Below are 22,361 nucleotides of genomic sequence, written 5' to 3'. Positions count from 1 at the left end.
CAGATTATTTATAGCCCAACATAATGGTGATGCAAAGGTCATAGGGCCCCCTTGGAATTTTTGCTTAGGGCCCCCACAGACTCTAGAACCGCCTCTGCCTATTGAGTTTGGGGAATCCTAAATGGATTAGAGTAGCCTACTGGTTCTTAACTGGTCTGGCGTTGGGACCCACAATTTCCCATGTTCATTTAGTCGCGACCCATATATTTTATTAGCATCCAAGCCAGTGGATACGTGAGCCACATGGTTGACTTGTTTGGAACATGCTGATGTTTGGCATTACATTTGTTCAAAGTATTCGACAGGTTTGTCTTTTGACTGGGGTGCTTTGTTTCCATGTGGCATTTTGGTTTTTATGGTTTCATGATCTCATGTGCCAGCAATTCACTGTACACCACACACTGGGGTTTCTGTCCCATTTTGTCCTCAATTTAAGTGAATCCATCCTACTTCAAATATTCAGGGTCATAGCCTACTTGCATATATCGCTAAACTGATGTCTAGCATGATCTGTCACATTAACATTGTCTATGTCCATGGCAACGATTGGCATACGAATAGTCGATCAAAATAAAGGTCCGATATTAGATCTGATAAAGTAGCACTTAAAAGGGGTGATTTTTTTTTACCGACTCACCAGTTAAAAAAACATTGGATTAGAGAACTGTAGAATGTTACAAATGCAAACGTGTAATGCACACTGGCCATAATTCCATAACCTTTAGTAAATAAAAATTTTCCACAAATTTATTTGTTTTGCTGAGAGTCCTTTGTCGAATAATTTAGGCACAGTAGCAGACTCATGAGAAATAATGTTTCTTTGATGCCTCTAACATATTAATCATCATATTATTCTACCATAATTAGGCTTACACTAATGAGAGACCCATAGCCATACACAGTTATGGAACTGCTATATGGAGCCATGTTGATGCAGTGTGTGCAGCATGCCATTTGGCATCGTCTTCTTGAAATATTCAAGCACTGAATGAAAGCACTGAACATCTGAATGGCAGCATGTGTTCTCCAAAACCTGGATCATTCAACATTATGTGGTGGATTTCTATGACTTAAAGGATGCATGTATGTTTTTTATAAACTTTGGTATTACTGCAATTATTATGAGACTTCAAGGCCTGTACACATCTTAAACAGACCAGACCAGCAGTCAAGGAATGGGCTGAAGGAGGTCACAGTGACACCTGGCCTCTCATTAGATGGTCGAGAGTGAGAGGATGATGTAATGGTGATGATAACAGCAAGGCGACTGATCTGAGGTGCTGCTGTTTGCGGGTTGGAGTCCGGGCGAGTGCAGGGCGGAGCCGCGCAATTCAACACAACGCAGATTACACATTCTCAGCAGGGACTGATAAGTGAGTGAACTAAAGGTGTAGCACTCATCTCATTACCATGGCGAATAAACACAATAAGAAATGTGCCAGTTTTTTAGGGATTTCTGTAAACATGTAATAAGACCAAACATTCAGTGAATTTAATTTTATTTATTAATGTTTTCTAGACCTTTCAGTAACAGCTCAAATGCTGCCCAAATACATTACAATACAAATAAACAGACAGTCATAACATTGTACATTCACAACTAGTTTCCCCTGATTTTCAATACATCTGAAAAAGGTATCTGAACACATCCTGTTTTTTTAAAAAATCTTGCAGGTGCTCAATCATGAATAGAGAATAAAAAGCTGACTTGACTGGCCTTTATGTTCCTCCTAGCCTAGCCTAGTTTGGCTTAGCCTAGCTTAGCTTAGCCTAGCCTAAGGATTCAGTGTAGAAAAGTGAGCCTGACATCCTGAGCCAGACAAGTCTTCAGTCTTATTTGGTGCAGCTAGACATGACGTACAGCAACCACAGGGAGGTGAGCCAAAACACACACACACACACACACACACACAGACTGTGTTGCATCCCTGTGCGCCGGTTTGACTAGACTCTGACACAAGGGCTGTATTCCAATTAGCATACTTCTGTACTTACAATACCTAATGACCTAACTCACATTAGGCATTGTAAGTACAGAAGAATGTGAATTGGAATACAGTCATGGTGTGTGATGAATTGTTGTGGGATTAATCCACACAATGCACATACACTCCAGACAGACACGGTGGGGGGAGTGGGGGGCACAACCACACATATCAAAGGTCACCACCTTACAAAAGAGCCCTTCTCATTGAGGAGTCCTGAAGATGTGGGGTAAGAATCGACCTGCAGTGCGCAGGGACATAGCATCCCTTTTCCGACTCTTGGGAAAGTTATTTACAAACCAGTTAGAAGAACCACGCATTCTGTTTGTAAATATACACATGATAAACAAACAGAGAGACAGACAAACACCATCTACCTAGCGCAGCTCTGCATCCTAAACACGCTAACGCATCCAGGTGGAGACGGGAGGAGATGAGTCCACAGGAGGAGATAAGGAGGTGAGACCACAGGAGGAGATGAGACATTGGGGCAGCCGTGGCCTACTGGTTAGCGCTTCGGACTTATAACCGGAGGGTTGCCGGTTCGAACCCCGACCAGTAGGCCCCCCACAGCTGAAGTGCCCTTGAGCAAGGCACCTAACCCCTCACTGCTCCCTAAGCGCTGCTGTTGTTGCAGGCAGCTCACTGCGCCGGGATTAGTGTGTGCTTCACCTCACTGTGTGTTCACTGTGTGCTGAGTGTGTTTCACTAGTTCATAGTTAAGGAGATGAGGAGGTGAAACCACAGGAGGAGATGAGGAGGTGAGACCACAGAAGGAGATGAGGGAGACAGTTGATGCAGAGGGGAACACTAACCCCCGAGACGATTTAAGCATCTAACCCCATCGCCTGTTCTACTGAAGAGATGATTCAAACACTAACCCCCCCCCCCCCGTCCTACCGAAGAGACGATTAAAGCACTAACCCCCGCCATCACCCGTCCTACCGAAGAGACGATTTAAGCACTAACCCCCGCCATCACCCGTCATACCGAAGAGGAAGGAAAAGAAGCAGAGAAATCCTGACAAACCAAACACACACACAAACTAAACACAGACATCCCTGTGGTCACTAAGGAGAAGTTGTACCAAAAAAGCTGACCTAAAAGGTCATTCCTCTCGAAGAAACTAACATTCTGAGAGGTTGTGCATTCATTCTGCAAGTTTTTACAAAAGCAGATCCTCATGCAGGCAGCTTAGCAGCTTAGCATGGTGGTTAGCTGACAGATCTTACACATGACAGCTACCCTGGCAACTACGACAGGGTTTGCAGGTCAATGCCCATGTTACTAAAGCAATGGTTACCAAGGCTACAGGTTAGTCGGGATGGCATAACTGTCATGGTAATCATCACATGATTTTAGCGGCATTGTTGCGGTGACAGTTTAACAGCAGCTGTCGATCAAGAGAAACCGCACCCCCTGAGCACATACACTTTCATGGAAAACCAGAATCTGTTACTGTGTGTGTGTGTGTGTGTGTGTGCTAAACTCAACTGGTGAAATACATACAAAGGGATGGAAGGAATGAAAAAATAATAAATCATTAAATACATTTGCAGACTGTAGCTAATTTGGGACCAATCTTCAACAGAACTCCTAAAACACAGACATCTGCTAGAGCACCCGAGCTGGCCAGTCACAGAGCTCAAGTGCACTGACGATATCCTGACGTCACCCACAGGGCCAACCGGACGGTCAAATGTAAACGTTCACTGGGCACTCCACGTGTAGATGACATGTACAGTACAAGTTTAAAAAGAAGAAGAAAATGTTGCAAACTCTGGCTCCAGAGTTCGATGTACGTCCTACTGGATAAAGTTATAGCTGTGCGTTTGCATCATTTTCATCAAGTTTATTACCAGAGGTCAGCACCTAGTGTATGTTTTGCTTTCCGGCGTGCGTTACTCTCTGTCTAGACGTGTACAAGTGTGTCGGGTATTCTGAGTGTAGAATACAGGTCTGTTCAGGGCCGTCAGGTATCCCCAGTCTGTGACCCCGTCTGTGACCCCGTCTGTGACCTTGGTCTGATCAAGTACGGCCTGGACCCTGCACTGAACCTACCCTACTACCCCCTGCTATGACTCTGAGATGATGACGTATCATTCAGGAATAGCATTACAAGAGATAAAAATGTCAAAAAAAAACAAACAAAACAAAGAAAAGAAAATAAACACATAAAAACATTTCAATAATGTCATCTAGCTGTGGTCATCAGACGTTTCTCTTTAAAATACATTAAAATCACTTCTAGTGCAATATACTCATGGTACAGCCCCTGCAATGCCTGCACAATGACAAGACTACAAGAGCTGGAACCAGCAAAACACACACACAAACATATATACACACTCTCACACACACACACACCAATGGCCAGCTTCTCCGTTTGAGTCTTGGGTGTGTTGGGAGCCGTGGTGGCCGTCATGCGTCTCACTGCTCGTGGGCTGCGCTCATGCCGCGTACCTGTCCTGACTTCCTCAACTGAGACAACACATACAGAGAGGACGCAAGGTTAGCACAAGCTAGCGTTGTTCACGCACACACACACACTGCAACCTACAGCAACAATCACATAGTGAAATTTGCTGACGACACAACTCTGGTGGGTCTCATCACCAAGGGCGACGAGACTCAATACAGGTTGGAGGTCGACCATCTGACCACGTGGTGCAGGGACAACAACCTCCTGCTGAACGTCAGCAAGACCAAAGAGATTGTTGTTGACTTCCGGAGAGGTCACACCCAACACCTGCCACTGACCATCGACGGTGCTGTGGTGGAGAGAGCCAGCAGCACCAAATTCCTGGGGTGCACATCAGTGAAGACCTCTCCTGGACCACCAACACTGCATCACTGGCGAAGAGAGCTCAGCGCCTTCTGTACTTTCCCAATGGAAACTCAGGCGAAAGCAAGTGCTCCACCAGCCATCATGACCACATTCTACCGAGGCACCATCGAGAGCATCCTCCAGCTGTATCGCTGTGTAAATGGAAGCTGCACTGAATACAACAGGAAAGCTCTGCAGCCATAGTGAACACAGCTGGAAGGATTATTGGTGCTTCACTCCTCCCTGAAGGACATTTACACCACCCACCTCACCAAGAAGCATACCACCAAAATTGTGAGTGATGCAAGTCACCCCGCCACAATCTGTTTGATCTACTGCCCTCTGGGAAGAGGTACAAGCCCGCGCCCCGCCAAGACTACCAGACTCCACCAACAGCTTCATACACCAAGCCCGTAAGGATGCTGAACTTCTCCCCCTCTCCCCCCTCCACCCTCAGCTACATAACATCCTGACATTGGACCCAAAATGGCCGCCTGCACTACTCCACTTGCACACTTGCACACTTGTACACTTTACAACTGGTGTTGTCCTGAAACACAACACTTCTGCTGCACTTACATAACTTGCACCACTATGCCACTTTCTTCTTACTTAGGTCAAACAGAACTACCCAAGCCTTTTATTGGCCTGAATTTGCACTAGTATTTTTATTGACTGTCTATGCACAATTTCAACCACATTTTGCTGCTCTTATTTTTTCATTATTATATGTGCCCTCTTATTTACTTATTTGCTTACTTTTTTGTTTACTTGAATGTTATGTTTGTCTGTGGACCTAAATTGGTAAAATATGTCTTGTCTTCCCCGTGGGATAGTGAGAAACGTAATTTCGATCTCTTTGTATGTCTGGAACATGTGAAGAAATTGACAATAAAGCTGACTTTGACTTTGACTTTGACTTTGACACACACACACACACGCACGCACGCACGCACACACACGCACGCACACACACACACGCACAAACACACACACACGCACAGAGGACGCAAGGTTAGCACACGCTAGCGCTGTTCACGCACACACGCACACACACACGCACACACACACACACAAACACACACACAGTTTCAACAAGCAAATGCAGGTTAGAAAAGCTGACACAGCAGACACACAGATTAGCACAGTTTCAACAAGCAAATGCAGGTTAGAAAAGTTCTCTCCCTCTCACACACACACAAATAGAAGAGACTCCAGATCACATAGGTGCCCACAGGAACAACACATAAAATAGGTGAAATGACGCTGAAAGGAGTGAGTGAACGATTAAGTTAGTACACAGCACTGCATTGACACACACAGAGACACACACACACACACACACACAAAAGAAAATATGTGTGCATGAGAGGCAGTACATATATACTGTACATGGAGACAAAAAAAAGTATGAGAATGTGAAAGAGAATGAAATACAAAGACGAGGGAAAAGGCATGAGAGTGACATGCAGTTGAGTCAAAGACGCGCGCACACACACACACACACACACACACACAAGAGTGACATGCAGTTGAGTCAAAGACACGCGCACACACACACACACACACACACACAAGAGTGACATGCAGTTGAGTCAAAGACACGCGCACACACACACAAGAGTGACATGCAGTTGAGTCAAAGACACGCGCACACACACACACACAAGAGTGACATGCAGTTGAGTCAAAGACGCGCGCACACACACACACACACACACACAAGAGTGACATGCAGTTGAGTCAAAGACACGCGTGCGTGCGGACACACACCCTGAGAAGACAAGCATGCAAATGAGAAGAGGGCGATGAGATGAGAAGGGAGGAGAGGAGAGGATAAGGGAGGAGAGGAGATAGGAGGAGAGGAGATGGGAGGATAGGAGATGAGAGGAGAAGGGAGGAGAGGAGATGGGAGGAGAGGAGAGGAGATGGGAGGAGGAGATGAGAGGAGAGGATAAGGGAGGAGAGGAGAGGAGAAGGGAGGAGAGGAGATGAGAGGAGAGGAGATGGGAGGATAGGAGATGGGAGGAGAGGAGAAGGGAGGAGAAGAGAGGAGATAGGAGGAGAGGAGATAGGAGGAGATGAGAGGAGAAGGGAGGAGAGGAGATGGGAGGAGAGGAGAGGAGATAGGACGAGAAGAGATGGGAGGATAGGAGAGGAGATGAGAGAAGGGAGGAGAGGAGAGGAGATAGGACGAGAAGAGATGGGAGGATAGGAGAGGAGATGAGAGAAGGGAGGAGAGGAGAGGAGATGGGAGGTGAAGAGGAGAGGAGAAGGGATGGGAGGAGAGGAGAAGAGATGGAAGGATAGGAGAGATGAGGAGAGGAGATGGGAGGAGAGGAGAGGAGATGGGAGGAGAAGAGATGGAAGGATAGGAGAGATGAGTAGAGAAGATGGGAGGAGAGGAGAGGAGATGAGAGGAGAGATGAGGAGAGGAGATGGGAGGAGAGGAGAGGAGAGGAGCAAGTGCCTCTCAGACTTACTGTACTTGCGCCACAGGGGGGCGCTACTCTTCTGCTGCTGCCGATGTGCCACGTATAGAACCCTGCTGACGCATCTATACACACAACACACACACACACTCATGTCAAGCTACAACTACACTATGTCTAGAGTGCTACTGCTGCACGTGGGACAGCCTCTACCTCCTCCAGCTCCCTCTGGGTTTCCTCCTCCATCTTCCTGATGTCGGCCATCGTCAGTCCGTACCAGTTGTCAATCCAGCAGAACAGCTGGCGATGGAAGTTAGTGAAGATACGCTTCTCTTGCTGAGGACAAACAATAAAAAAACACATAGCCCATCAATACACAATTCAAGACATTATACTATACTATACAACACACACACACACAACGGAGAACATATATACACCATTAACACACAATATAAGACATACACACACAACACCAGGTACCTTATGGATGAAGTGCTCAACCTTGCTCTGAAGGCCCCACCATTTGAACTTGACTGTAACCAACTTATAGGCACACATCCGAGGGTGTTGCGGCTTGGATTCCAGCTCGGTCTACACACACACACACACAAGGTCATTAACCACACTGAGCCATGTGTGGCCATATGAGTGTGTTTATCTTAAGTTTGTGCAAATGCATGTGAAATGCCCCCAAGTATGAATGACATTTTCTGTGTGTAATGTGTATGTATGTGTGTGTGTGTGTGTATGTATGTATGTATGCATGCATGCATGTATATATGTATGTATGCATGTACACATTGCATTAAAACATTAAAGCAACACCAAAGAGTTTTTTGTACCTTAAAATAATGTTTCCAAAATCGTTTCAGTGGTTCATCAACTTGTAACAGGGTGAACGGCACTTCAAGATTCGCTGGCGGCCCTCTATCGCTATAACCGCACTATGCAAGTTTGCCAGATCGGGTAGCGGGTCTGTAGTTCGATGAAATGAGACATAAGAAACTACAAATTTGACTTGCATCTGATGTCGCAATACATCGTACTTTCATAAATCGTGCAACATATTCTACCTTGTCTGTGGACATCGTTATTTGCAAAGCCGGTGCTGGATAAACAAATAGCGTGCGTGCGACAGAGGGAAAGTTCTTTGGTTTTGCTTTAAGAATAATAATAATAAAAGTTATAAAAGAATAATTAATAAATAAAATTAAGGAAGCATGAGGCATCATTTCTGCTGATATCCAATATAACTATTAAACATATTTTTCTTAAATCTTTTCAGAGGAGCAGTATGTTTGTGTAAGTGTGTGTGTGTGAGTGTGTGTGTGAGAGAGACTGTGTGTGTGCTCACCTTCCATTCTGGGCTGAGCTGACCTCTGCCTGTCTTTTTAGAGATGAAGAGGGCTGGGTCTTCATGGGGCTTGTAGTCCTGTCATATTCAAAATTATGTTTAAACATCAACAACAGTTCTGCACACATAATCATCATGTTAAACTGCATTAAATCAGTATGTAGTCCTGCACACACATACTTTTTAATGGGCTTACAGCCCAGTGCACGGATCTATATAGGTTAATTAGGGATGAAAACCCAAACTAGATAGAGAAAGAGAAAGAGAGAGGGGTACAGGAGTCCAATAAGGGGTATAGCATAGAGTTTAGATTCTCTGCCCGAGCCTGAACTTGACCCACAGGCCGGGTCCTTGATCAAGCATTTTTTTTTTTTTTAAATCATTAGCCTACTTGGGTGGGGAGCTAAACCTTTCCATAGTCAGAAATGTTATATATTTAACAAAGTAGGCCTAAGTAACAAGTGTGTACAAAGTTATACAAGTTAGGCTCAGAGTTACAAAATGTCATTTGTAATGTCATTTACGCAACACGTGTCATGCGCAGCTTCTCCACTCGCACGCATCACACCGGGCCTGCTGTGCTATATTGTGTAGCTTAAGTGCAACGTGAAGCTTGAAGATGTAAAGAAAAAATAATGATAGCCAGCCTTCAATGTCCTCTTTTGTCACTTCTCCAAGCATACACCTGAGAGCGAGGCAAGCCCTCACAGAGAAATTGAGTTTTGCTGCAGGGACATAATTTAACGTTGTAATTTGCAACCCATTCCATTCTGAATAAACAAACATAGTTTATATTCTTCATCCTCTGTTGCATTATTCATTAATATAATTCTAAACAGACTTCTGTAGCTCAAACAACTCGGAATTGTAGTTGAGAGCGTCAGTTATAATGGCCCACGTATTTAAAAAATGTCGGGTTTAAAATCGGGCTCGGGCTCATAATTACAGTTAATGTGTCGGGCCGGGTCGGGCACAATGTGCACAGGCTCGGGTAGGATCGGGCTTGATTTTTTTGGGCCCGATCTAAGCTCTAGTACAGCAGTCCACTAAATAATCCTGTTTGGCGAGTGTTTGGCTGTGTCAACTGCTCTGTTCTGCGTTGGTCTGGACTCAAACTCATTGCGCCAGCAACAGCCCAGGAGGCAGCCATGCTAGCCAGGTGGCTAAAACCAACGGGTGCTAGTGTGCTAGCCAGGCGGCTAAAACCAACGGGTGCTAGCGTACTAGCAAGGCTGCTAAAACCAATGGGTGCTAGCGTGCTAGCAAGGCGGCTAAAACCAACGGGTGCTAGCGTACTAGCAAGGCTGCTAAAACCAACGGGTGCTAGCATGCTAGCAAGGCGGTTAAAACCAACAAGTGCTAGCATGCTAGCAAGGCGGCTAAAACCAACGGGTGCTAGCATGCTAGCAAGGCTGCTAAAACCAACGGGTGCTAGCATGCTAGCAAGGCTGCTAAAACCAACGGGTGCTAGCGTACTAAGTATAAGTAAGCATAAGTATAAGTATAGATAGATAGACAGATAGATAGACAGATACAGGGTTCCCACACCTTGGTTAAGATCAAATTCAAGGACCTTTCAAGGACTTTCCAGGCCCAATATCCTCAAATTCAAGGACCTAATGTGTCGATAAAATTGTTAAATCATGTTACCTCAACAGACCAAGGATACCTTTTCTTTTCTTTTTGGTCATATATGACAGGTGTGGTAGGCTTATTCCATTTTTCATGTTTGTGTTTTGCATAAAACTGAGCTGAAATAAACTTCTAGATTTTCCTAAACAAGTTAAACTCGTTAACTGTTGGTTTATTCATCAATATGTTAAATTAAACATTTGGGCAACAAGCACTACACACGGGAAACATGCAAAAATCATGCAGGCACTGTAGTTCTAACCAACGTAATTCAGGCATACGCGTAGGATATCGACAGAAGTGGTGGCTAAATAATTGAAACATGTTAATAAGCAGACGGAATTGTATGGAATTTTTTCCTCAAAAAGAAATTCAAGGACTTTCAAGGACCTCCATTTATTTATGTCTGTTTTCAAAAACTTTCAAGGGCCTTGACATTTTTTTCTCCAGGTTCACAAACTTTAAAGAATTTCAAGGACCCGTGGGAACCCTGCAGACACCATCACTCATCCTGAGGGAAATTCGTTGTTCATCGACCACAGTGGGAAACCCATCTATTGTGCCAAGGAGCATCCAGTTGCTAAATAGGTTGAATTCAGACAGGTTGACACCATCCTAAATCATGCATACACACTTTTTTAATATATATTGTATGTTTTTTGGATTTGTTTGTCATTCTATGTATCAATGTGTGAGTCTGTATAAGTGTTGTCTAGCTCTATGTAACTAATGGCTCCTAAATGCAAGACAAATGCCATTGCCCCCTTGGGGTAATAAAGGTTTCATTCATTCAAACCCCCTACCTAAGAACATAACACCTTTCCAGTGTATGTCTGACATGAAAGCGTCAGGGAGAGAGACTTACTCACTGCTCACCATTCTGCTGGCTGGCCACTGACAGAGGTGTATTAACCTTCCTTGATACTCTGATGTATAATGCTTTCTAATGTCCCCTAATACCATGAGCAAACCTGTGTGTGTGTGTGTATGTCTACTCCCACAGAGACACAGGCACACACACACACGGAATACCTTTAATCTGTCAAAGTGGAGAGCGCAGTTCTTGGAACAGATGGCCAAAGGATTGACCCTGCTTGAGAACTGATCCAATTATACATACACACACACACACACACACACACACACACACACACACACACACACACAGAACACCTGAATGCTCCGAGTGCTACAGTCTGACACGACACTGAATCAAGACAGCATTTACACAGGTGTGACATCAGAGATGTTACTGTCAGCACATAATCACCTACAGGTTACATCATCTCTCTCTCTCTCACACATACACACATAGTCAGTCACACAATTTCAGATACATCCTGAGAAATCAGATGTTCACCTATCAAATAAATAAAAAAAAAAACAAATAGATCATCTAGATATGGGCAAGATTAGAATAATTTGTACTGAAACATTTTACACTTGAAACCTTGCTTTCATCAAAAAATTCCTTGGCAAACAAATCAACAGCCTGCCATCAGGTTTTTGGACAAACAAGACTAGTTGTCATTTTGTTGAGCCCCCGCAACATAAGTCAGTCTTCATGGGCACAACAGTTTAGCTGCTCCTGTGATTGAAATAATCACTGCATTACAGACGGAATCCCAGCCGACTGCCTTCCTTCCTTAGTCTAGTCCAGTATAATCTGGAGCAGGCTTTGAGGCATTGTTCTCTTGCAGGGTGAAACTGGCCGCAATCAAACGCCATTGATAGCATTTTACATGACACGAGTCGAGTTTGCATATGGGCGTTCAGGGTAAAACGGGAACTTGTCCAGGATCCTGCTCTCACTCGGTCCTCTCAGTCCTTGTGTTTCCATTAGAATTGAAGGACCCTGGTCAAACAAATGGCCCCGGCCCAGTAAAACCAAGTTCCAGGTCCGGTAGTGGAAACGGCCCTGTGAAAAAATAGGGTACTAGCCTCCCTTGTTCCAAGTTGCCTCTTCATGAGTACCAAAGTGGTCAACAGCATCACATTTCCTCCACCATGATTGACATGAAACCATATGAAACCAGGGGGGCAGGATTTGGAGGGTAAGCTTCAGCCGGTTAACATCCCAGCAGGCTGCTACAATCTTTAAAAATGGCACACACAAACAAGCCAAATAGGCGCCATAAATCATGCCATCCATGTGGATTGGCTGAACCTTCTATCAGGAAATTGCCAGCTCAACCACCATTCCACATCGACAACATACCGTTGTACTCCACGTTGTCTCCATCGGTAACGCAGCACCTAACTGGCTAAATCTAGATGGTGACGGAAATGAGCACTGTGACATGCCATTTTGAAAAAGATGATTGCGGGGAATTTAAAGCGTTTTTTTGGCTGAAGTAGCTAGTGTCGAATGGGCCGTTGAAATGAATGGGGGGCACTTCCTCCCGCTCTCCAGCTCTATATGATACCTCTATTTTAAAAAATAAATTAAAAAAAGACTTCAGAGTTGCCTGTTGCCAGTTGAAGAGAGGACTGCCATTTTGCCTCGTGCCTAAGCATCCAGTTGAGGAGCTACAGTATGATGCATCTGTTTCTCAAACCGATGATTTTCTCTCCTTGATAAAATCACCTCCCAATTATAAGACCCTGCAGGATTTCGCAATTCACAAAAATCCCAGAGCTGCAACTCAATTGCAACAGCAATTTTGTTTATGCAAAAAAGGCAATGGAAAAAGGCATGGAATTTCATCTTTTTAGCAGCTAGTTCTGTTACTTTTGACTACAACAATCAAACTAAGATCACAAAATCCTGGTTGGATCACAATTTTTAGGAATTCTTACAGGAAATTCATCACAATTTTCAACCATACTTCCTGAGAATTCCTACAGGAGTAGGTCACTTATAGCCACACCAATCACAAACCTTTGCAAGACCGAGTTGTGCACTAGTTAACTTAAGTTGTGCACAAGATAACTTAAAAGATTTTTGAAGTGGTAGACTTTTGAAGTGGTCTATCAGGTCATTCATTAGCATGCTGTGTAATGTCCAGAGCTAGTGAGCGGAGCTGAGCGGTGCGAATATCCCGCTCCTCGCTCAGGTGGCTGTTCACTCGGCTGCTCCTTGTGTGTGTTAATGCCTTTATTTACTGTTTTAATGTCTGTGTTTTAGTGTAGTGTGTTCCCCTTTTAGGTCTTCCTCGTGTGTGATCTTTTTTGTGTGGGGGGCTGCGTCCACCCCTGTATGTGTAGTATGTGTACTGTATGTGTTTGAAACGCCTAGTGTGCGCTATTTTCGTGATCTGTAGGCTATTCGCTCCCCTAATTCTGAATGCTAGCCTTTAAAGCTTATCTTGAGCAAAACTCTGGCTATGCCTAAACTGTTACAATTATGGTCAATATGTTTGTTTTGAATTGTAGCGGTCTTGGATACACTACGAAGACGTGAATTCAGGGTGGATTTGGGCATGCCTCACACTCGTGGCGTGAGCGGTATCGGAGCGAAAATGGAGCGGGACATGGGCTGCTCCGGCTTCTGAATATAAAAGCGTTCCGCGCTCCAACAAAATTCCATCCGCTCCGCTCCTCGCTCACTCGCGCTCCGCTCACTAGCTCTGGTAACGTCATGAGTGTAAACATACAAAAGTACGATGCCCAAACACACACACACAAAATCAGCAGACAAGAACTTCTGCACCGTTGATGGTGTGATCCTTTCCCCTTTTAAACCTCTGATGTATTATGTCTTAAAGCAGAGATTAACCCCTTGGGGATCAATAAAGTATCTATCTATTTATCTATCTAACCTCATGTCTGAAAAACACACACACACACACACTCACAAGGTTCACAGTTCACCTGTACCTGGGCAGGGCAGGGCAGGGCAGGGCAGGGAAGGAGAGGGCAAGGTTACGGTCTTAGCCTCTCTTTCTGTGTGGAAGTCATTCATGACAGAACATTCATTCAGGACTATTCCACTTCCCCAGCAAATGTGCCACATCAACACAAGCAGTGTGGTGTCGCTGAGGAGGTCACATGTAGGACTTGCAGTGAGGCTAACCTACCACCAGGGCATGTTGCTGTGGTTACCCTCAGGGGTCAGAGGTATGGTGAGGTGACTGCTGCCGTGTTCGCTGGGGGAAGGGTGGGAGTGGGTTGGGGGGACTAAGGGAGATGTCTTGGGTCACATAATGAGACCAGATCCATCTGGTTTTAGCTCCCATTGGGGATGAGTTATGCTACTCTGTCCTGGTTAGTATTCTGGAATCTTTGGGGAGAGGGTTGACCTGAATGGTAACAGGTGAAGGAGAAGAGGACGAGGGGTAATGGGTGAGGGGCTGAAGGGTAACCAGAGACCCGGGCAGATGGTAAGGGGTAACTGGTGAGGGTGAGGGGCTAAAGGGTAACAAGAGACCCAGCGAGAGTGTAAGGGGTAACTGGTGAGGGGTAAGAGGCTGAAGGATTGAAGGTTAACAAGTGAAGGGTTAGAGGAGATAGATAGATAGATAGATAGATAGATAGATAGATAGATGGCTCACCGCAGCTTCTACTTGTGTCTTGTCTGCAATGTCAATGGGCACCACCTCTACAGTCTTCCATGTCTCTGCATCCAGCTCATGGATCTGTGAGCAGTAATCACACCAAGATTATACAAACGCACACACACACACGTTCTCTCTCTCTCTCTCAACACAACACACACACACACACACACACACACACTTTACTCACATTCTCTTGGTTCCCCATGTCGTCTGCTTTGTGCCACGTCTCGATTTTTATCATGAAGTCGTCTTTCATGTACTCGTTCTAGCAAGATTCAGAAACAGGACAGAGTGGATTAAGTTACTTTAGTCCACAGCGGGTTGATGATAAAAAAGAAGAGAGGAAAGAAGATGGAGGAAGAGAATCTGAAGAAAAGAAAGAGTTGAAATAAGAAAGGAGTTGCACAATGACACTCTGCTAAGTTACACAATGACACAGCTAGTGAAATAAACATGGACTTGGGCAGCAATTTTACGTGTTGACCACCGCCTCACCAAGAGCAATGCTGCTGTTTTTCGGTCACTTCTGATTGGATGGGTGTCAGCCATTCATTGTCTAAAGTTTTAATCCATCACATTACCATCTTTAGGGTCAATGTGGAACACAATGTCTCTTTTTTAGATGCCCCTATGCAGGTAATGGATGAACACTACTTACCACACACGTCTAGATGATCAGTGACCATGTAAGCAAGCACACTCAATATACACACACACCAGTGCAAATACTACTAAACACACACACACACACACACTACTAAACACACACACACACACACACACACAGAGTACATATACTACTAAACACGCACACACACTCACACTCACTCACTACTAAACACACACAAACAGATGCACTCACCGTGATTACTGCACACATGAAGAGCACATGCCATAAAAAAGACAAAAGAAAAACTCATCAGTTTTTGCCAGGTTCCCCACAATTCAAAGTGATTAATGGTAGCAATCAGTGGTGGACGAAGCAGACTAACTACGCACTTGAGTGAAAGTAGAGATACCTTGTGTAAAATAATATTACTCCAGTAAAAGTGGAAGTATTCACTTTCAATTTCCACGAGTAGAAGTATAAAAGTATTTGCCTTCATATGTACTTAAGTATTAAAAGTAAAAGTACCTAATCATTTTCACATCAAAACTCCTGCTAAATCAACTGATTTTAGGTGAAAATAATAATGCCATTCTTGGCACACCAATCTTTAAATAGTGTCTGACATTTGTTTATTGAAAAGATCATAAGCACAAAACACTGAATAATTAGGTGAGAACAAGCGGTTATGAAATAACAGCACTTGAGAACAATTATTTCATTTTACATTTATTTGTAACTTACAGAAACAAATTACATCTACTTCATACTGTCCACCACTGGTACAAATATCACAATGTCAATGTGTGTGTGTGTGTGTGTGTGTGTGTACACTCACTGGTTCTGCAGTAGGGGTAGGCGTTCCAAGCTTTCTCGTGAAACACCAAGGCTCCTTCTGGTGCAATCATCTTCACAAACCCTGGCACTTTACTAAACACACACACACACACACGACTTAGCAATAAACATATCACATGTTGGTGAACTATGTGTGTGTGTGTGTGTGATACATCTAGAGTGTGCATGTGTGCTGTGCCCGTGTGTCTTGAGGTGGAGATTGTGTGTGTGTGTGTGTGTGTGTGTGTGTGTGTGTGTGTGTGTGTGTGTGTGTGTGTGTACCTCTTGAGGTTGTAGATTGTGTGTGTGTGTGTGTGTGTGTGTGCCTCTTGAGGAGGTAGATCGTGTATGTATGTGTGTATGTGTGTGTGTGTGTGCCTCTTGAGGAGGTAGATCGTGTATGTGTGTGTGTGTGTGTGTGTGTACCTCTTGAGGTGGTAGATCTTGTGTGTGTATTGTCCTTTCTCTCCCTCTTTCTCGTAGGGTTCGTTGGTCAGCACCTCGATGCCCTCCCCTCCTCCTGTTTCATTCTTACTGGCTTCTGCCACAGAGTACAGCTGGCCAACCTGGTACTGCTCACACACACACACGCACGCACAGACACACACGCACGCGCACACGCACACACACACACACACATTAAAGAGGAAGAGAGTATGTAATGCAATTCTGTATATCATAACACACACAGGCTCTTTTCTCATGGACATACACATACGCACCTGCCTATAAAAATAAACCACATATAAAAACTAAAACAAGACCCTGTAAAGAACACACACACACACACACACAGAACTAAATCAAACACTCACACACAAGACCCTGTAAAGAACACACACAGAACTAAATCAAACACTCACACATACAAGACCCTGTACAGAACACACACACACATACAAAACTAAATAAAACACTCACACACAAGACCCTGTACAGAACACACACACACAGAACTAAATCAAACACTCACACACACAAGACCCTGTAAAGAACATCCACACACACACACACACGACCCTGTAAAGAACATCCACACACACACACACACAGAACTAAATCAAACACTCACACACACAAGACCCTGTAAAGAACATCCACACACACACACACACACACACAAGACCCTGTAAAGAACATCCACACACACACACACAAGACCCTGTAAAGAACATCCACACACACACATACACACACAAGATCCTGTACAGAACACACACACAGAACTAAATAAAATACACACATACAAGACCCTGTAAAACAATTGACATACAGTACACACACAGTGTGATTCTTACCTCTTCCACTGAGCATGGCACTACCACACGGCTGAGAAGGAGAGAGAGGGAGAGAGAGAGAGAGGGGGGTGACAGACAGAGAGAGAGAGGGGGAGAGAGAGACAACCTCTTAATGAAATTGCTGTTGCCCTCTTATCAACATGGTGAGTTATTGAAAGTCAACATCACTCATAACCTATACAGAGACCATAGATACATGGGCATCATGATGATCACATTAGGCCAACCCTACGACAAAGACACAACGTCCCTCCCGTGAGCGCCACAATCCCCTCAACACCATAAACCGCAACACAGCAATCACCTGAGCAGCCCAGACACCTGCACCCTATCACCTGAGCAGCCCAGACACCTGCACCCCATCACCTGAGCAGCACTGACACCTGCGCCCCATCACCTGAGCAGCACTGACACCTGCGCGCCATTATCTGAGAAGCACTGAGACAGCAGCACTGACACCTGCGGCCCATCACCTGAGTAGCACTGACACCTGCACCCCATCACCTGAGCAGCAGAGACAGCGTCCATCACCTGAGCAGCACTGACACAGCGTCCATCACCAGAGCAGCACTGACACCTGCACCCCATCCCCTGAGTAGCACTGACACAGCAGCACTGACACCTGCACCCCATTACCTGAGCAGCACTGACACAGCGTCCATCACCTGAGCATCACAGACACCTGCACCCCATCACCTGAGTGGCACTGACACAGCAGCACGGACACCTGCACCCCATAACCTGAGCAGCATTGACACCTGCGCCCCACTGACACATCACTTGTGCTCCAGAGACCCGAACCACCACCTCAGCATTACAAACACCTAAGCACCCCAGACACCTGCGTCCCATCTCCTGAACACCCCAGATACCTGAGCATCAGGCACACATGCCCCATACAAACACCTGGCACCCCAGACACCTGCGTCCCATCTCCTGAACACCCCCGATACCTGAGCATCAGGCACACATGCCCCATACAAACACCTGGCACCCCAGATACCTGAGCATCAGGCACACATGCCCCATACAAACACCTGGCACCCCAGATACCTGAGCATCAGGCACACATGCCCCATACAAACACCTGGCACCCCAGACACCTGAGTATCAGGCACACATGCCCCATACAAACACCTGGCACCCCAGATACCTGAGCATCAGGAACACCCTACGAACACCTGGCACCCCAGACACCTGAGCATCAGGCACACATGCCCCATACAAACACCTGGCACCCCAGACACCTGAGTATCAGGCACACATGCCCCATACAAACACCTGGCACCCCAGATACCTGAGCATCAGGAACACCCTACGAACACCTGGCACCCCAGACACCTGAGCATCAGGCACACATGCCCCATACAAACACCTGGCACCCCAGATACCTGAGCATCAGGCACACATGCCCCATACAAACACCTGGCACCCCAGACACCTGAGTATCAGGAACACCCTACGAACACCTGGCACCCCAGACACCTGAGTATCAGGAATACATGCAAACACCTGAGCACGAGAAACTCTACTCGACCATTTTCAATCTTTTCACCTCAATGGCAAAGAACAGTGGGGTCATTACCTGTTGTTTTAAATGCACTTTATAAAGTGACTAGACTGGACTGTGCCACCACTACAGGGCCTCAGACACCTGTGCGCTACAATGACCTGACACTGCATATCCAAATTAGGGCTGTGCCAAAAAGTATCATCCGTGCCATAGGCCTACTAGGCTAATTGTTGATGAGAACCTGACACTGCATATCCAAATTAGGGCCGTGCCATAAAGCATCATCTGTGCCATAGGCCTACTAATTGTTATTGAGAACTAACTTGCTTTTTAACTGGAATTGTCATATGGCATTTTAACCTACTTAATTGGTAAAATGTAACATTCATATAGAAGGCCAGGATTAAGTTTCACTTTTATGGAACAATGTTTGTGTTTGCATAGTTCACCACTCCAGTATGTGGAGCAAAAACCAGCCCACGTGTTTAATGGTACCTCACTTATTACGACCAAAAATGATACGAAATATTGTCATATTGCCCAACTCTAATCAGAATTGCTTGGCTTGCATGTGCCAACTATGTGTGTGTGTCAGCATATGAGTTACCTGCTCCAGAAACCACCTGCGCACCAGTTACCTGTATCAGGTATGATGATCACTTGAGCACTACTAGATGCAGAGGTCACCTATGTGTGTCACGGTCACCTTACATGTCACCTGAGCACAGTCACCTGCTTCAGTCACCTGCACCAGAAACCACCTGTGCACCATTTACCTGCATCACAGGTAACTCACTGTGTATGATGATCACTTGAGCACTACTACAGATGTGAAAGTCACCTGTGTGTGTCACTTTACCGCCACCTGACCTTCACAGTTATCTGCTTATGATTCCCACCACTGCAGTCACTAAAGTCACCTTTGCACCACCATTACCTGCACATTATGGTCAGAGCACCGTGCTTTTCTCTATTCTCAAAACACTCCTTCAGATGGGATCTCTTTGGGTGGGCTTGTTAGAGCAGACCATTAGACAAGCAGCCACAGCAGACTGGACTGGAGGTTGAAGACACCGACACATACATGTGTACACACACATACACACACACACACAGGGCAGAGGTAGTCAGTGGGGCTTTCCTATTCCTAGATACTTAAGGCCTTGAAGACACAGAGACGGACTGGCCTATGGGAAGAGGCTTCTATGACATAACTCTCGAGGTGATACCTGTGGAGAGAGTTAGCTGCTTTAGGACCTCCTTACAGCAAGCAGTCAGGGAGAGGACAGGATAATAAAACGCCATGTGATTTCGAAACAGTGCAAGCATTCCCGCACAGAGCGCTGGTGGGAGCCAATGCTAACTCTAAGGTCATTCTCATTTCAACGACCACGACCAGTCAAAGACGCTAGATTAATCTACGTGTTTATATTGTAACGTTGTGCTAAGGACTGTTAGAAATCTGTGTCCCCGAGTTGCACATACTGTTTAAAGTGGAGACATCAGCAACAACAGGTTGCCATATCTTGCATAATGACAGGTGAGTCAGGTGACAGCAGGAGACATCACACCAACAACACAGGTTATACTGTAATCACAAGGGAAGGGACCGACTATCGGAGTCAAGGTATCGTGGCGCTTGATTCGTGTTAGGCAATGGTAAGCCTGGGACGAAAGCATCAGAAAAGCGAACTTACTGAGCACTACACGGCTAAATATATCCACCAGCTAACGGGAGCGGAGTGCGCGTAATTAGCTTAAGCGTCGATAACGTTTAACATCACTCCCACACCCCTGCGCCCAACGTTACAAGTTGTTCCATGCCTGCGTTCTAATAAAGTTGATGTTCTCAGTATTCACTAAATGGCGCATCTCTGTGCAGACACTTTAAGATCAGCAATGCATGCCCATATAGTGTGATTTAACGAAACTAACGGTAGCTACACACATAGGTAAAGTTAACATCTATTGCATACGGACTTAATTTAGCTCCCACAGAACACACCTTAACACCTATTGACCTGGATTAAGCTGAAGACCTGATCCGAAACTATGGCGCCACATCGGATCACTGTGAACAAACGTTCGCTACGTTCCCGTTTTAGGCTAGAATAACGGTTCACACGCAGATTGCATTGACAGATAAAAATATTTACTCCACTTTAATCAGCTATCAGTGGATAGCTAGCTGGGGTTCCAGGGAGCAGTGCATATCACCGGCGTTTGATATCACCGTTTGATATTGATGCATTAAGCAACATAGTGACATAGTGTTAAACAGATAGCTCGATGTGATGAATCGCTGAAAAATCAGTTCTGAATCAGTCGTTCTGTCTGCATTTATTCGACAGATGGAGTTGCGTTAATCTTGCTCGCACAGCAGCAGAAGCTTAGCCATTCAGATATACATTACGGCTGAGACCGCTGACGTTAGCTGTAGCTCGGCTCGTTGTATGCCAATGCACCAGTAGCAGTGTTTAGCCACTAAGCTAACTAGCCCTGACAAGCCGGTGTCTCTTGCTTCTGCATCCCGTCCGGCTGCAAAGTGCTCGTCCAACACATGAACCGACGCAGACACAAATAGCATTCGCACTCTTCATGTCTCATGTCATACATATATAATTTGACAGGCAGCTCTACCTGATAAAGTGAATGATATTTGGAGTATTTGAACTTACTATTCCTTGATGAGCACCATCTTCTCCTCGCCTGGCTGCGGCTGCGCGCAGATGCTGACGTCATGTCAATTATCAACAACACACAGCTTCCGCCCACTGTGCTCCGTGATTGGCTCATCTCGCCATGCAGTGATTCCCTTTAACAATTTCAGTGCTAGGGCAGGGCATGGCGAACAGTTTAATGAACTTTAAGGCAGGGCATGGCGAACAGTTCAATGAACTTGATATAACATGAAATGATATAACAGTAAAGTAACAGTGATATAACTTGAAATTATATAACAGTGTTGTGTATTCTTGTAAAGGTCTATTGCAGATCTGAATGTTGGCTAAAACTGGCTCAGGAACTCACTGGTGGGACGATCCTTACAACACAACCCAGTAATGTTGCCCAATCTGGAGGGCTTTCCATTCCACACACACTAAAAACTAGTGCCAAAGCAAAGGAATTTATTACATTGTTTTATTAAGAACTTACTGTTATAGTCTTTTATTGGGAGACCACACTTGTAAAGTCTGTTTGGTAAAAAGACACAGTGCTGAACAGGACTCATTCTCAGGTCCACAAACACACTTGAGATTCAGATTGAAGACAAATTGAGTACCTTTTCAACGCTTCAAAAAATATCCATTCCATCCTTTCAGTCTGTGCATGGCTTGCTCCGTTTAACTTATATAAATGTATAATAACACTGA

At 45.1% G+C, this 22,361-nt stretch overlaps 1 protein-coding gene across 4 annotated transcripts in view; it reads right to left on the bottom strand.

Annotated features, from left to right (window-relative positions):
• LOC125304370 (phosphatidylinositol transfer protein beta isoform-like) overlaps nucleotides 1-21,714 on the bottom strand; it is a 29,513-nt gene extending 7,799 nt beyond the window's left edge. The window contains exons 1-12 of one of the 4 annotated variants that reach the window (XR_007195229.1): nucleotides 21,666-21,714; nucleotides 17,475-17,505; nucleotides 16,603-16,748; nucleotides 16,178-16,269; nucleotides 15,595-15,602; nucleotides 14,920-14,997; nucleotides 14,727-14,810; nucleotides 8,602-8,679; nucleotides 7,728-7,838; nucleotides 7,458-7,580; nucleotides 7,296-7,369; nucleotides 1,889-4,466 (exon numbers count right to left, since the gene is read on the bottom strand). Coding sequence is in view for 3 of the 4 variants with exons in the window: in XM_048258580.1 (XP_048114537.1) it covers nucleotides 7,319-7,369; nucleotides 7,458-7,580; nucleotides 7,728-7,838; nucleotides 8,602-8,679; nucleotides 14,727-14,810; nucleotides 14,920-14,997; nucleotides 15,595-15,602; nucleotides 16,178-16,269; nucleotides 16,603-16,748; nucleotides 17,475-17,505; nucleotides 21,666-21,685 (822 nt within the window). In the remaining variant the exon portion in view is untranslated. Of the gene's footprint in view, nucleotides 1-1,487; nucleotides 4,467-7,202; nucleotides 7,370-7,457; nucleotides 7,581-7,727; nucleotides 7,839-8,601; nucleotides 8,680-14,726; nucleotides 14,811-14,919; nucleotides 14,998-15,594; nucleotides 15,603-16,177; nucleotides 16,270-16,602; nucleotides 16,749-17,474; nucleotides 17,506-21,665 lie in introns of those variants that run through there. The other 3 variants (XM_048258580.1, XM_048258581.1, XM_048258582.1) reach the window with 3 other exon arrangements.
• Between the last annotated feature and the right edge of the window lie 647 nt (nucleotides 21,715-22,361).

This window comes from Alosa alosa, chromosome 12 (assembly GCF_017589495.1).
Source record: "Alosa alosa isolate M-15738 ecotype Scorff River chromosome 12, AALO_Geno_1.1, whole genome shotgun sequence".
Lineage (NCBI taxonomy): Eukaryota > Metazoa > Chordata > Actinopteri > Clupeiformes > Clupeidae > Alosa > Alosa alosa.
The sequence above is the reverse complement of the archived record's forward strand: the minus strand, read 5'-3'. Positions and strand labels throughout refer to the sequence as shown.